The sequence below is a fragment of the Gallus gallus genome, chromosome Z (assembly GCF_016699485.2).
Source record: "Gallus gallus isolate bGalGal1 chromosome Z, bGalGal1.mat.broiler.GRCg7b, whole genome shotgun sequence".
NCBI classification, from domain to species: domain Eukaryota; kingdom Metazoa; phylum Chordata; class Aves; order Galliformes; family Phasianidae; genus Gallus; species Gallus gallus.
Genome location: NC_052572.1, coordinates 57,534,917 through 57,550,355, shown reverse-complemented (window position 1 = coordinate 57,550,355; position 15,439 = coordinate 57,534,917). Strand labels below are relative to the sequence as shown.

At 35.1% G+C, this 15,439-nt stretch overlaps 1 protein-coding gene across 4 annotated transcripts in view; it reads right to left on the bottom strand.

Moving 5' to 3' along the window:
• Positions 1-15,439, bottom strand: part of SLC12A2 (solute carrier family 12 member 2) — a 54,732-nt gene that overhangs the window by 5,172 nt on the left and 34,121 nt on the right. Inside the window, exons 13-25 of one of the 4 annotated variants that reach the window (XM_003643059.6) lie at positions 14,389-14,490; positions 13,128-13,283; positions 12,128-12,227; positions 10,265-10,376; positions 8,862-9,002; positions 8,553-8,659; positions 6,632-6,711; positions 5,568-5,708; positions 4,815-4,862; positions 3,097-3,219; positions 2,818-2,929; positions 2,304-2,390; positions 643-778 (exon numbers count right to left, since the gene is read on the bottom strand). In XM_003643059.6, coding sequence (XP_003643107.1) covers positions 643-778; positions 2,304-2,390; positions 2,818-2,929; positions 3,097-3,219; positions 4,815-4,862; positions 5,568-5,708; positions 6,632-6,711; positions 8,553-8,659; positions 8,862-9,002; positions 10,265-10,376; positions 12,128-12,227; positions 13,128-13,283; positions 14,389-14,490 — 1,445 coding nt within the window. The remainder of the gene's footprint in view (positions 1-642; positions 779-2,303; positions 2,391-2,817; positions 2,930-3,096; positions 3,220-4,814; positions 4,863-5,567; positions 5,709-6,631; positions 6,712-8,552; positions 8,660-8,861; positions 9,003-10,264; positions 10,377-12,127; positions 12,228-13,127; positions 13,284-14,388; positions 14,491-15,439) is intronic. The other 3 variants (XM_004949377.5, XM_004949378.5, XM_040655729.2) reach the window with 3 other exon arrangements.

Sequence of the window (15,439 nt, the reverse complement as noted above, 5' to 3'; positions counted from 1 at the left end):
CCTGCCATAAGCTGCCAGTCAATCTGTATCTACATGTTGTTTAAATCCTTGCTTTTTACACTTGCAATGCAGCATGACCTACCATTCCCATTTGTTCTCTATTGCAAATCCTCAGAGAAGTTGAAAAAAATTCAGAAAGCAGAAAATAAAATTAAGGGTGAAAAATCTTTACAAAATTCCAAATGCTGAAATTTTAATCAGTCTTTCTTTAGATTCTTGTCTGTACCTGCATCCTGTTATAGGATGCAGCTTGTCTCTTCCACAGAAGCTCTGGAAAAGGAATCTCTCAAGTGTACAGTGCACAAGCACTTGAGAAAAACATCACATCTTTAAGCATCCACTTAAACCTCAACTAGGTAGTGTTTTTTTTTTTTTTTTTAATAGTGAAGCACTGAAGGATAGACTTGGCTCAACTAAACAAAAAAATGCAACAGTTTAGGCCCACAACCATAAAATGCACCCTATTTTTTTAATATAAGTGACTCCCATCATTGGATTTAGATACTTTCTATAGTTATTCATGAAAGTAGCTACAGAATACACAAAATACCATCAGCTTGATGGTATTACATTCACAAATACAGTAGAGGAGAAAAAAAGAGTTTTACAGTGTTTAATACAGCATGCTGAAGAATACAGAACCTTTGTTTTATAAAGCTCAAGTTCATTATCTGTTATCCTCCACGGTTCATCCTCCTTCATTTTATCTGCAACTTCTTGCTCTTTATCATCTTCATGAAGTCTGAAAGGCTCTATCATTTCTTCAAAAGCTGCAATACTGTAACAAGCAAGTGAACAGTCATTAAAACAAACATAGCACTACTCTATATGTCAACAATAACTTTCACACCATTAGAAATTAAGTTTTATTGACATGAAAAAATGGAGTAAACTGTCCGCACTTGTAACACTGAATCAGCTACTTATGTACACCACAATAAAGGTAAAGGCAAATATTGCAGTTTAACATCAATTAGTGACTCCCTGTTTTCTGGGTGTAAATATAGTTTTAGACAGTTTAAAAGAAACCAACAACTTTTGTTAAAGAATTTTACTATGGTTGTTTCAAAGCTGATGGCTAGTTACTGTATAGCTAGAATAGTTTCTTCCAAATTAAGTTTGAAAGAGGAATTTACAAGTCACAGACAAAAAAGCCCTAAACTACTATCAGGTCTCATGCTAGTGCCATTAGGACTTCAGCTTTGTTTTCATTCTGCTCTTTCAATCTTTCCATAACAGCCTAAGAGTGGCATTCAAATGCAAATAAGCAGAGCAATTTTGTTTCCTCTTTGTTATTTTTTATTTTAAAGAGTATGAGCTGTCATTTTAAAACTACTTGAATGTTATATCAACAGCTTTAAAAGAAAACTTTCTGAAGACCAGAAGGGTATTGATTTCTACTCAAAGCAGCTTACTGCAATGCTATAATAGGATGGAAAATACTGTGAAAATAGCAGGGTGGCAAAGTCTTTGGCTACAGCAAATGAGAACGAGCCCAAATGCAGCAGCCTGGAACTCAACCCCCATTAGCAGTATTCTAATACCTCCAATGTTTTCAGCACTGTACAAATATTCTTTCTACTTAAATTACAGCTATTGTTAACTCAAATTGGATTTCTTAATAAGCTTTTGAATTTATTGTAGAGAACATTCTCAAAGAACAGGGAAAAATGATCTCAGAAGAAAGGACTCATTAAACGCTTCTATGAAATAAAAAAATTTGCATGAAATTCTACAGTTTCAACTTTTTATGCATAAATGAGCACTGTCTCTTAGTTTTCATTTTACAGCAGTGGAACCCCAAGAAACAGGACAACAAACAGATCACTAGGAGTACTCTACCATTTTAGATACTTGATATATTCCACACAATTTGTATTTTTTTTTTTTTTAACTTGAAAATCAGTTAAACATATACGATCATAATTAGGTAATTTACAAGTCCAAGCTAATTTAAAATTAAAAAAAAGGAAAAACAGATAAGACTATCTGAAGTTTCATTTAACTAAGCACCCAAATAAAACTAAGAATTTACATTTTTGCAAGTATTTCTCTTTTTAAAGAAGCCAGATTTCTAGCAACTGGGCAGCTTTAATGTAACAACCTAGGTGCTAAGAGATCTGAAAAATGAGAAAATGTCGGTTCGCAGATGCAAGAGTTTTTGATTAGTTTACCTTCGAGATTTCTGGGAGACACCAGATGTCATACTGCTTTCGTTATCACAATTATTATGTAGGAAATAACTGTATTCTATTTACGAAATAGATTAAGAAGTCAAAAAGATGGGTTTTTCTGAGACTTACTTTTCTTTCTTTGGCTTAGTATTAATATCTCCAAGAACCATAATGTCTGAGAAGTCTATCCGAAACTTGCTGAGCAGGGTAGCCATCCTATATAAAAAAAAAAGCCTTAATGCATGTCCAGGTTTTTCCCAGGGTAAACAGGTAAGTATTTGGTAATATTAAGTGTGAAATTGTCTAAGTAGTATTGCTGTAAACCTGGCATACTACTAAGAATTAACAACAAACGTAACTTTTTAAACGTAAGAACTTCTCTCTTTAAGTCTTCCTTCAAGCTCTCTCAAACAGCTCTTTACTTAGGAACCAGAGAAAAATGTTACTGTCAAACCACTGCAGAAATAACATTTTATTTTGAAGTAACTTGTCCAACACTATTTAGTGGTAATGGAACATTTTTCTGGAGAAGAGGAATTGAATATGGTTACAAGTCTGATAAAGAACAACGAAAAAAAGCTACTAAGAAGAGTCTCATTTGTTCTTCTAGCATTTGAAATGAAAATTTTGAAGGTAAACTTACGCTCTTCTGTCATGATCAATCCTGTTTATTTTTCCACCAATGAACACTCTTATCTTACACTCTTTCCATTTTTTCTTGGTTGTAATAAGATACGGAATCAACAGTGTCAAACCTGCATTTTGATCAGAATTTAGGAATGTGTCAGAAAACATGGTTTCATATGAGAGTTTAATAGTAGCTTGTATATATACCATCTGAAAAGTATTTACTAAGAATTAGTTTTAAACCACTTCGCTTTAACAATTCTTTACAGAAGTTTTAAAACATAAAGTACATTACCTCCATCATCAAAGAGCCACCAGACATCAATATTGCTTTTGCCCTGTTTCTTCTGAAACTGACTACTAGCATCAAGAAGTCTTTGGTCAGTCAAATTTAAAGGAGAAGATGGGCTCTTCAAATCTGGAAAAAAATGAGTATTCATTTTTAAGTGTTTTGGTTAATAATATCAAAAATCAAAACGCAAGAATATTTTGCAGACTCCCTTTATTTTTACTTAAACTATTATCCCCAGTCTCCAAATTTCAATTGAATGGATAGAAATCGCTATATTTAAGGAGCCTGGAAACTACTAAGTTCAGTAGTTAAAATTTAAACCTCTTAATCATTTAGCAGACATCTGACAAAGGATTGCAAGATCTTGATAAAGTCATTTGCCTGAACAATTACATTTCATACATACTTCAGGGCATTAAGCAATATGCTGTTGCTACCTCTTGCATATGACAGTATTTCCCTGAAATTCATGTAGACGTTAATTTACAAGGAAATACCAACTCTTCATAGATTATCCCAAGTTGGAAAGGTCTCACAAGGATAATCAAGTCCAAACCCTGGCTCCACAAATGACAACCCAAACACAAATGGTCCTTCAGCTGCAGCAGCTCAGGGCTGTGCCCACTGCACTGTGGCAGCCCATTCCATGCCCACCACCCTCTGGTGCAGACCTTCTCCCTGACACCAGCTGCCCCTCCCCTGACACAGCTCCATGCCATTCCCTCGCACCCTGACGCTCAGCACTGGTCTTTCCTCAAATTCTTCCTTCAAGTGGACAAAAGAAGAGCTAGTTCTAAATGTCAAAATCACCTGCAGAAAGTAATTTCATGTGTGCTAGGCTTTGAAGCACAAAGCAGTTTATTTTCTGCAATTATGTCATTGGATTTACTGAGAAGACAACAACACTGGCTTTTTCAATTACATTAATACATGAAAATATATTTTAAAGTAACAATTTAAAAAGATAAAGTCAAATTAACTCCCGCCCCTTAGTTAGGTGTCTAGTTTTAACAAGAACCAGGAGTTTGAACATTCTTCTCAGTCCATATTTTATTCTGAAATTTAGAGTACATCTGTAACTGACTTATTAGTATTCTACTTTACTACATACTGGAAGTTCCTCTGAACTGCCATCTTGTGGTTTAAGATGTAATCTCACATTACATCATTAAAACAAGGGTTTCTAGATGTTGAAATTATGAAGGAAACATCAAATTAGATATGATGCTTCTTAGGTAAGGCAAAAAAAACCTATGCTTAATTTTCAAAAAAATCTGAAATAATCCAGGTAAAAATTCACCTCTGAAAATGCTGTTTATTTGAATGAATACTTCACATTATTTCAGATGTTAATCTCACAGATTCGCTGCATTATCCTTTGCTTTGCAAACTAGCGAGCAATTCAAATAAAATAACAATTATGGCTTTAGAAGATGACTGAATAGACCAATGAGGTCCTTCCACTACATCATTAATACTTCTACTGTACCCAATTCAAGTGAGGACTCAAATACCTAAGACATGAATAACTTAGTAGGCTCCTGAACACACTTAATCCCCATAGATGAAGCGCATTTCAAAGCAAATATAAAGAAACAAAATGAGCTTGTATGGATGATATCTTCCTGTCTTTCAAATAGATGTGTAGGATGGAGTACAAAAGGAAAACTGAAATTAACAATGAGAAAGTATGATTTAACAAAAAGGTGAAAAATGCCTGCCTTTTTTCAACAGTGGTTGTGTTGGAGTCTTTCCATCCTCGTCCTCCTCTGGAAGATTTTTAAAGATACAAAATAAAAAGGTTAATATCCCTTGTGATGTTAATGGAAACAGTACAAGTGTATAAAATTAAAGGAAAGAAAAGAAAAATGCAAAATGAAATGGATTTTCATACAAAGAAAGTACACAAGTTTGGTCCACTATGTCCTGAGAATAATTTGTATTTGAACATAATAGTAACTTAATCATATTTCTCAATAGTTAAGTCAATCCAAAGTTTTACTTGCAAAAGAAGAAAGTTGGTTATTGTCACATCAAGTATCCTGGATGATTTGTGTTAGTTAACATGCAGGTCATAATATATTCAAGCCTGAGGTGAAAATTACCATCATGAATTCACCAGCCTTAAAAAAAAAAAAAAAAAATCACACTGCTAACAAACAGCTGTGAGGCCTGATTCTCAAGCAATTTTTATTGGCACTCAATCTCATTAGCTACGAAACAAAAAAAAAGGCATTGTTGGTGCTAGCCCATCATCTGTTTTAAGTCATAAAAATATGATTTACATACTTGAAGTCTCTAAAGCAAAATATTTGAGCTATTAGACATCAGCACCCCAAAGAGCATGACAGCTTCTCTGTTTCACAGATGCAACAAAAACATCAGAAGAAGAGAGGGACTGAAGAGGCAATGAGAGAAAGAATAAGAACTCAAATTTCACTGCTAACCAGCAGTAAGCTATCTTAACTAGTTACCTTTATGTAGAGCAGAAGTCCTCTCACTAGACGATGGAACAAAAGCTACAGAAGTGTCTGTCTCAGCCTTCTTGCTGTAATCCACCTTTACTATGACGTCCTTGGAACATGGAGATTTTTCTTGGGATGACAGTAACTCTTCTTTGAGAAAGCAAAGAAACACATTATAAACCACTGACTTGTCCAATTGGTATAAGATGGAGGTCTGTAACTATACTGAGATGGTTTGCATTTACCTAAACAGCTCAACTCCACTGCCACCACAAATGAACAGCTTCCAAGTACAGAGAGGCACCTGCTCTGAACAGAGCTTTAATCTCTTTCACAAGAGGCTCACACGATGCCTTAAGTTTGAAACACACCACAAAAGCATTGCATTTTCTGCCATTTAATGGAGTTATACTACTGGTTACATCTCACATTGAGATTTTTTGTTTACAATCAGAAAGGGAAAAAATTTATTTGATGAAACACTTTACATGAAAAAAAAAAAAGATTGTAAACTAATTCCAAGTAGAAGTTGATCTTTACACAAGGTTCCAAAACAAAACACTCCTCAGTTTTTTTCCAGGCTTGGCTTCAGTGGAGCTGTTTGGTAACTTTCAGAGTTAAAGCAAACTCATTTGTCTCAGTGGGTACTAAGTCCCTCCTGACAGATCTGGAAACCCAACAGTTGAGGTCTCTAAAGTACGTAGTGGCAGGGGGTGTGCTGAAGGAGGGAGAGACATGTGACCTGTACTATCTGATCAGGCAGCCCAAATCTAGAAGTACTCAATGCCAATTTTGTTCTTCAAATCATTTCAGTAAAAATACAATTCATTTGATAGAAACAGATAGTTGAAATGCATAGAAAAGCAAATTCTGTTGCCAAACATGGGTTATTTTTACTATGTATTTCAGGCTTACTCATTTCAGAGTTTTTATTCTACAAAAAGAGTGGTGTGGGAATTATGCCTTTTTTCACTTTTTAATTTTTTTTTAAATAAACTATCTTCATTTACTATTTTCAGAAAATGGTTTCAAAGGGGAGTAACAGCTAATAACGACATGAAACAAAATCTTACCTTGCCCCTGAAGGTGAGAAATGTCTAAGCCCTCCTTTAGGCGGATGACAACCACGCCATATTGAATGTCAAAGGCATCACTAAACAGAGTGAACAACAACACAAAACATTTTACCTCTTCTTTCCCAGATCTACTTTACATGCCCTCTGTAGACAAATATTAATGATTAAATGTCACCGTTTAAACTCCCAAATCATACATTTGTTACAATTTCAGTTTCAATTCCAAAGGAACACATGGAAATGTTATCCAGCATCTTTCCTCTCTCTCTCTCCTATATAGAACAGTGATAAAAGAGTATTAGGTCATTCAAGTTCCACACAGATAATGACAAAAAAAATGGAAAATATAAATGATGCTGGAAAGTGAGGCATCAAAGAAGGGATTTCTCGAGATCTTCCTGAACTGATGATAGTTATGAACTTCCAAGACATTTGGGTATTAAAGAAATCTATGAAGTTGCAAGTTATAATGAAAACAGCTACTAGACACTTATTTCCATTGTATCTGATGGGGAAGAAACTCTTAAAGACAGGAAACTAAAAAAGGAATCTTAATTACTGTAGAAAAAAGACTGAGTAATAGCCAAAAGTAAAGTCTAAGTAAAAAGAAGGACAAAAAGAATGCCCAGAGATTTAGGACTTTTAAGATGAAATTCTAATATAAAATTAACCATATCATATAGTTTGTATTAGCCATTAATCAGTCTTTAAATTACAACAACTCATTACAACTAATTCAGATAACTCCTATGCTTTTCCCACAGAGGAATTCTGCAAGATTTCACAACACTTTTCATTAAGTTCCACTACTTTTAATGAAAGATGTTTCAAGTATCAACATTTTTATAATAAATGCAATAAAACTGAGATTAACTTAAGCAGTTTTGCCCATTATTTAGTGTCTTAGATCTCTACAGTCTTGCTATTGTGCATCTCAGAACCATTCAACTTCCCAGAAATTTTCTGGAAATATACTTGACCTACGGTTACTACCTCCTGAGGTTTCTCTGTGTGATGCAGTGAATCACTTGACTGGGTTGGCCATGAGAGTTCTCCCAGTACAAGACATCTCAAAGTAAATTATGAATAAAGAAAAAAGCAAACCCAAGAACTAACCAACACAGCACCTTATTTTCCAATCTATTTTGTACTCCTACTTTTTTTTTTTTTTAAAGGAACTGGAAGAGCGAGTGAGTATGCTTTTTCTTTTTCTAGTATCTGCCCATAATCCCTTTCCCATCTTTCTTTTAAAGGCATAATAAATAAGTGCAAAGCACAGATGAAACAGGTTTAACATACTAGGAAAAAAAACTCTACGTAAATGCAAAAAGCTGTTTTTCTAAAATATCAGCAGTAGCAGTCAATACTATTTCCGGACATAACTGGTCTGCCTTTCAGTACTACCAAAGTACAGTCAGATTTCCTTTCTCTTCTACCTTTTAGTTACTTTTTACTTTTGGTGTCAATGCAGTGCATCTACGCTAAATATCTTACTTATAAGAGGGCAAGCTTCAGCCCAACAGTTGATTCATTCTCTATACCTAATCTGCACAGGGGAAAAAAGTAAGAAAACCCCCACTTTCAAGAGAAAATATGGTCTAATGAATTCAGCAGACACATAAGACTACTTCCTTCACTGAAGACAGGAGCTGTTAAATCTCAGACTACTGCCACAACTCTTCCTGGAGGCAGAAGGAATTACTTGGAAATCTGGTCTGCTAAAGCTATAAAGGAGTTGCTCACATAATTTCTGTATCAGGAAAAAAACTAGCTTTTCTGTACTGCAGCATAGATGAGTCTATCTAAATGACAGGAGGAGAGCTTATGCAACAAAGACATTGAGGTAGAAGTTCTTTCACTTCTTAAGAAACGTTCTGAAATAGAATACAAATGCAATCTCTCTGCACTTTCTACTTACTGGAATAAATTAATGTAGGTTTCAACATCTCTCATGTCACTTTGTCGCCAGTTTTTCTTAAATCCAACAACAAGAGTATTAGGTCTCATTCTACCCAAACCAGCAGCCTAAGGAGAACACAATATATTTTAAAATCTTGTTAGTGAAACAAGTAAAAGGTTCAATTGTTTATTTCAACCAGAAAATAAAACCTTGAAAAGTTCTTTAAGATAACTTTTCATAATGAAAATACTTCAGGAGGTTTAAAAACATTTGTTTTTTAACATTCAATGTCCCCATTTCCATGAAGAAAAAGGAAGAGAGGTGCACCTGCATTAAGTACTGTCCCCCATCCCTCAAATCCTCTGCATGCACTGGTGCATAGAAAGCCTTCATCTTGTTTTTAATTAGCCATCGCTGATATTTGGCCAAATCAGTTGACAGCTCCTTCATGGCTTGCCTCCGAGGACCCTTTCAAAACAAGGAAACATGAAGGAGAGTGAACAAGAATTATAAGCATAATGCCCTGTTTTTGGTGTGTTTTTTTTTTTTAAAGCTACTTTACTGCTAGAATAAAAATCAAACTTGTCTGAAACAGTACTGCAATTCTGCCTATGACTGTACATAAAACATCTTGCAGTCAAAGTCATCTTTTCTTTCAAGTATTTCTTTTAATGACCTGCATCAGCATGTATCACTGTGCTCCCCCTAGACATCAAAATGCTGAAGTTATGTTACAGAAGACAGAATTGAGCAATATCTTATTTAGAAGGCATGGTTAAGTTGAAGCATATATAACAGTAATCAAGGTTCATATTAAAAGTCACACTTTAAATGCTGAATTTACTTTGATGTTCTTAGTACTGTGCCTGCAAAAGAGTGCCATTAAAACATCTAGCAAAAATACTTCATGATCCTAATGTTCTAAAGTGCATTCAGTAACATTTACCAAAAATGCAACAGCTACATTGCAGCTATACTGCAGTTTTGGGACAGGTGGTAGTACGACAACCATCTTGTATTATGACAATTCATCACAACATGATTTTAAAGAATGGTTATCTGAAGTTTGCTTCCTTCTGCCCCCCTGAACTACTACTGGCGTTCAGTAGAAGACAGACACATTCTGTTCTTGTGCTTAAAGTGATTATGTTGCTTTTCTTTTTTTGTTGCTTTTTTTTTTTTTCTGTAAAGTAGCAAGAAGTCCTGAAATTATGTCCCCAAAGAACAAGCCCTTTCCCCATCCCCAGGACTCTCACATCCTGACAGAAACAATGAAGAGTTAGTGAAATACTCAGGGTTGGTCAGAAACAGAAAAAAGGGAGGAAATAACTGTTAATATAATCCAATGTTCACTGTACTCCTACAAAGCTTTCTAAGAATTTAAATTTTAAATGATCATAGATAATAATTCTGCAAAGTCTCCCCCTTTTCCACCATATTTCATGCATATCCTCCACCATGTTTACCACTGCAAGATCCCTTCAACTGCAAGTAGATGATGAAAAGCAGATTGCACAGAGTCTGTAATAGCTGCTTTAGCAACTTTCATAACTCCCCAAAATCGTGGCACAGCTAAGCAGGAATGGTGATGACACATACATGAATAGATCTTACTCTGTTTGAACACATTAGGATACTATACCTTTTCTTTAAAAAGGAAAGAGACACTTTTGTTAAAGGAAAACAACAACAACAAAAACACAATATAACTTTAAAGACAATACACTTACCATATGCACATGGCCACAGATCATTAAGCCCACATTTTTGGTAAAAGCATGGACAAGGTGAAGTAAAGCTGGACGTGCATTTGGGGCACCTGTCATAATTAAGCACTGCGGCCTAAAATTGTGAGTAAGAGTTGGGAGAAACAGTTACAAAATGGTTTTATCTTGAGAGCTTATATAGTTTAGAAAAGCATATTCTAAATATTGGTCCCAAGAATACAATCTTCAGTGAAGAGAGTAACCTAATCTATTCTTAGAAGTCTATGTTAAATTAAGCAAAGATCAACCTTCCACAATTGTCAGCAGATCTATGATCAATTGGTTCCAATCAATAAATCAGTGAATCCCGTTAAGTCTGAAAACTTACACATTTAAAAAGATCAGAAACAGACTTTAGGCAAGACTAAGCCAGACAGGTCAATTTCCTCCCCTATTTGTGAGACACATCCCTACACTTTCTAGCTTACAATTCTTATGTCATACATAAAAAAAACAGTATAACACAATTTTTCCTCTCATTGCTAGCATTGAGGATGCAAACAACTGCAAGTTCAGTTGTCCGAGCCATTCTTTCTAATCAATTATAAAAATCAAGTATCTAATCTTGCTTATTTTAGAAGATTTTATTTTTAAAATAAGAATCAGCAAAGTTATGTATCCATCTTCTCCAGAAGCTCTAGGTAATATATATTTATATTATTTTTTTTTTTACTAAACTACATAGGCGAGAAGCCAGTATCAGGCCGATAACATTACTACTGAAGCTCCTGTGCTTATACCTGACAAGATCTATACCTTCCTCACAAAAAAATTAGTGAAGTTTACAACTCAAAAAGTTACATATTAACTTCTGAACAAAAGAGCTGAAGTACTTCCAATGGAATCTAAAATGCATACGAGCCAGCAGAGCACTATCAGCACAAGAAAGAAGTTTTATTTGGCAAGAGTTTTTCCATAATGTCTGTTTCTTCAGCCTGCAATCCAAAATAGACTTGCACCAGAAACAATGCAACACTAATCACAGCAAGATAATATAAATTACTTATGCCAAATTTGAGATTTGCATTAAGACTGAAAATTGCTGCTCTTGATAGCTAAGCAACAACATATCAGTTTCTGAAGTCAAACTATTTTGTTGATAACAGTGTAATAATACATCAGAGGTAATACAGTGTTTGTAAATAATCAATGTCATGTAAGCCAGAAAGAGCTGTTTTTATAAACCATTTCCTCAAAGTCCAGTAAGTCAATATTCTTTTTTAAATGTTCTTTTAGGGCATATTTCCTCTGGAATTGCCTACTCCTGTGAAGTGGAATAAATAATACAGGATATTGCCTACTTCAGTAAGCTCTTCCTGGGCTGTTGTCAGCACACTGGCTGATAACAAACCAGTTTCTCCTTCAGCTGTGTCAAACACATGTGTAGCCTATTTACCATGGAAATAAGAACGTGTCTAATATGAAACTGGTGTTGAGGACAGTATAACACATCTCTGGCATTTTAGCTTAGATCAGATTTAGCCTTATGTGGACTGAACACTTGTTAGCAGTTGCAGGGTCATCTTCCAATTCAGTTTCATTCATAATGAACACAATTCACAGATCACGATGCAATCCATGAAAACACAATGTATAAAAACAATAAACAAATGGGAATCATTCATTGCTTGCTTCTAAAATGGACTCTAAATCTGAAATACAATGTTAATGTAGCCATTTCCAGACAATCACCATGATACTGAAATTCAAAGCTATTAAAATCCAGAGGAAGGAAACAGGAAGTTTAATGAAAGTCATGACAACAATCACCATGAGTCTACCCTACTGATTACACAGAATAAATAATCTGCTGTATAAAACTGTTACCTGAAGTTTTTCACGTGATCTTCCACTCCAGAAAGACGAATAGAATGCTGCAATGCATTCAAGTAAGTCAAAGCTTGAGTTGATGATCCCCAGTTCACATCTGTGAAATACAAATTTTCAATATTTTACCTATAGCTATTCAACCCATTTTTTTCTTAAATCATGTTAGCACACAAGATTTAAGCTACAGCTCATTGTGTTCTACACTATACAAAGCAAACCCTCAAGTTACAAATGCAATTCCAATTAAAGATAAAACTTACATGGAAGTTTTGGCAAACAAGAGTTTGTTATTTTAGAATTATAGAAAGAACGAACTGAGTTTCTCGCAACATTAAAGAGAATAACTTCAAAGCTGCAAAAGTAATGCTTTTGGGAAGAAGATGGTTAGAGCTATGCTACATCACAGCAAAGGAAAAAGCAACCTTAAAACACTGACTCAACAAGTCAACTACTTTCTGTGACTAACTTGTGCAGAGAAGAGGACAAGGTCTGTATTAAGCAGTACTGAGATTTTTTTTTTTGAAATATGGAAATGAAAGTTCCCAGTATATCTGCTATTTGTTTCCATTTGTTCTTGATAGCTACAATGAACTTATGATCCTTATTATCCAAACACTTGAAACTACACAGCCCAGGATTTGGTCTTTTCCTAACTGTCAACACTTTTTGGCTCAGATATGCTCCATCTTTCACTGACAATTACACAGTGTTTTTAGAAGGAGAAAGAGTGTATACGTTCCTGTTCAAACCCATAGGAATGGTGTACTGAAAAAACCAGACACTATCAAATCCCTTTTCCAACTGGAAAGGTTGGAAAGAAATACTCCCTTTCACTTCTGGCTAGAGATATGCCTTCAGAAGTCTGAATTGGTCAACCAAACAGAATTATGTTCCCTACTCCTCCTCCCCCCCCCCCCCCTTTCCACACACGTTTCTTCCATCTTCTACATCCCTCTTCCACCCACTAGAACCAGAAATGGCCCCTATACATACATACCTGGTTTCTTGTAAGTGACATAAATGTAAAGTCCGAGGACTATGACATATGTTAGCAGTGCAGCCCACCAATTAATGACAAACATCACAATGCAGCACAGAATGGCTCCAACAAGAGAAATCCACATATTGTAGTATTTGAAAGCAGGACGCCAACCTAGTCAAAATTTAGTTTGGAAGATAAGGGAGGAAAGAGGAGGAAAGAGTTTAATTCTCAAGGGAAAGAAGGTGCTGTTCCTTTTCTTCCTCCTTAGTGCTCTGAATCGTATTTCACCATAACACACAACAGTTTCACTAGTACAACAAATAGAGACTTTGGCATAGTGAAAAATTAAATGTTTTTATAAATATTTTTCAAACTAATTCACATTTTTCTTCCCAATGTTGTCCTCTAAAAGCTATCTCTAAAGTTCGCAGATGTCTGTGCCAGTATCCTTACTGAAGCAGACTAGAGGTACCTTTGGTGGTAAGTTTCAAGAAAATTGATTTTTTGCTATCAAAGTAAAACTTCAGTCATTTCAAAGTGTAACAGAAGTCATCAGCTAGTACCTCTCCCTCTCATACTTTCAACTGTTTTTAGGTATGTATGTATATTATTTCCACACAGACATTTTCATTACATGAAAAGCCCCCTATTTCATCAATACATACAGATGCTTCACAAACACATTTTACAGGACTGTGCAGTAACTAAAACATTTAGGGGCATTTTCACATAGGGGACCAGGTATGAGAAACACTAGTTTGCAAGTATTGCTCCTTGGTTCAGTCCTACATTCTAACTGGCCTCCCATACCAAACAAAGGCTAAAAAAATATGTCCATCCCACTTCCTTCCAGGCTAGAAGACTAAATATTACAAGAGAAATCCAAAGATGACAAAAGAGTGGGTCTTGAACACCAGAAATTGATTTAGCAAGAAAGCTTTCTTGAACAGACAGTCTTAAGAATACTTGATAAGAAATGAGATGCTGAGGCATACCAGAGATCTATTCAAGAGTTACTGAACAAGTACTGAATTATCTTGTTTCCTCAGCAAAGGTGACAAATACTAGTAGCTCCCAAGCTTTTCTGGACCATTTCATCCTTCAATTTTAGGAAGACTCAAGGACACATTATATTAAAAATACAGATGTGTCATGAAAGTCAAATAGACATTTAGTATTGAATTAAAGCAAACTTTCATTTATGTTTGTAGCTTTTGAATTTTTCTGCATTTAAGAATTGCAAGATAAATTTTGAACCCAAGAATATGGTTCCTACCTGGAGATTTTGCAAGAGAAGCATGGAACACAGAAAAGTTAATCAAGGCATATGAAGCCAAGAAGAAGTTAGAGATAATTGGAGCGATGACATTCAGTTCAGCTGCGGAACAAAAACAAAATAGAATGTTATATACAATCTTGTGGCTTTGTACATTTCAGAGTTGACTCAACTCCACGTTATATAGGCAGAAGTACTTTGCGCTTTCCAATAAGTGTAGCTACTAACTTAAAGGTCTCTTATTAACTTAGTAATCTTCTGATACTCAAGAAGCACAACTTTCAGGTTTTTTTTTTTTTAAATACAGCACTTTTAAATGCCCATCAAGTGCTCCACAACTGCTTCTTCTAATTACTATATGCTCTCCTAACATGGTTTGGGAGAACTTCTTTCCCACCATGGTTTGATCAAAGAGTGCTGTAGTATACTGGGATCTGAAGAACCCTAGAAGTCAGATTTCTTTAGTTAATGTCTCAGTACTGAAACAAAATAGTAAAAGGCTAATAAGAACAAGAGAGACTCTATGGCAAATAGGAAGAGCAGAATTAGTGTGAACAAATGTGACAAACATGTTCATTTGTTTGCATTTTTATTGAAAAATCTGCATTAATGGTATTAGTATTAGTACATTATTTCATATCAATTCCATTGCAACAGAGATGAATACTCTCTCTTCAGAGAAAGAGATATAAAGGAATGGATCAAGCTCTTCCATAAGGCAGCACAGTACAAAAAATTCAGACTTGTACCCACTCTATAAAAAAGTAGCAATCAAAATATGTCAGTTTGCAAGCATTTATTTGTTATAATCAAGCCTCCTGTCACCTTGTTGCAGTTGAGACAGCATATATAGATACACCTCAGATAGGGAAGGATAAAATAGCATATCAAGGAAGAGCTGATAGTAGCGCAGAACACACGGGCAAACATAGCAGTATTAGTTCACCTTCTACCTAGAACACATGTAATCCTTTACCTAGACTATCTTCACCACTGCCAACAGCAGCAGCAGCAATCATCTCTATAATTTGTAGTGTAAATGAACAGCACA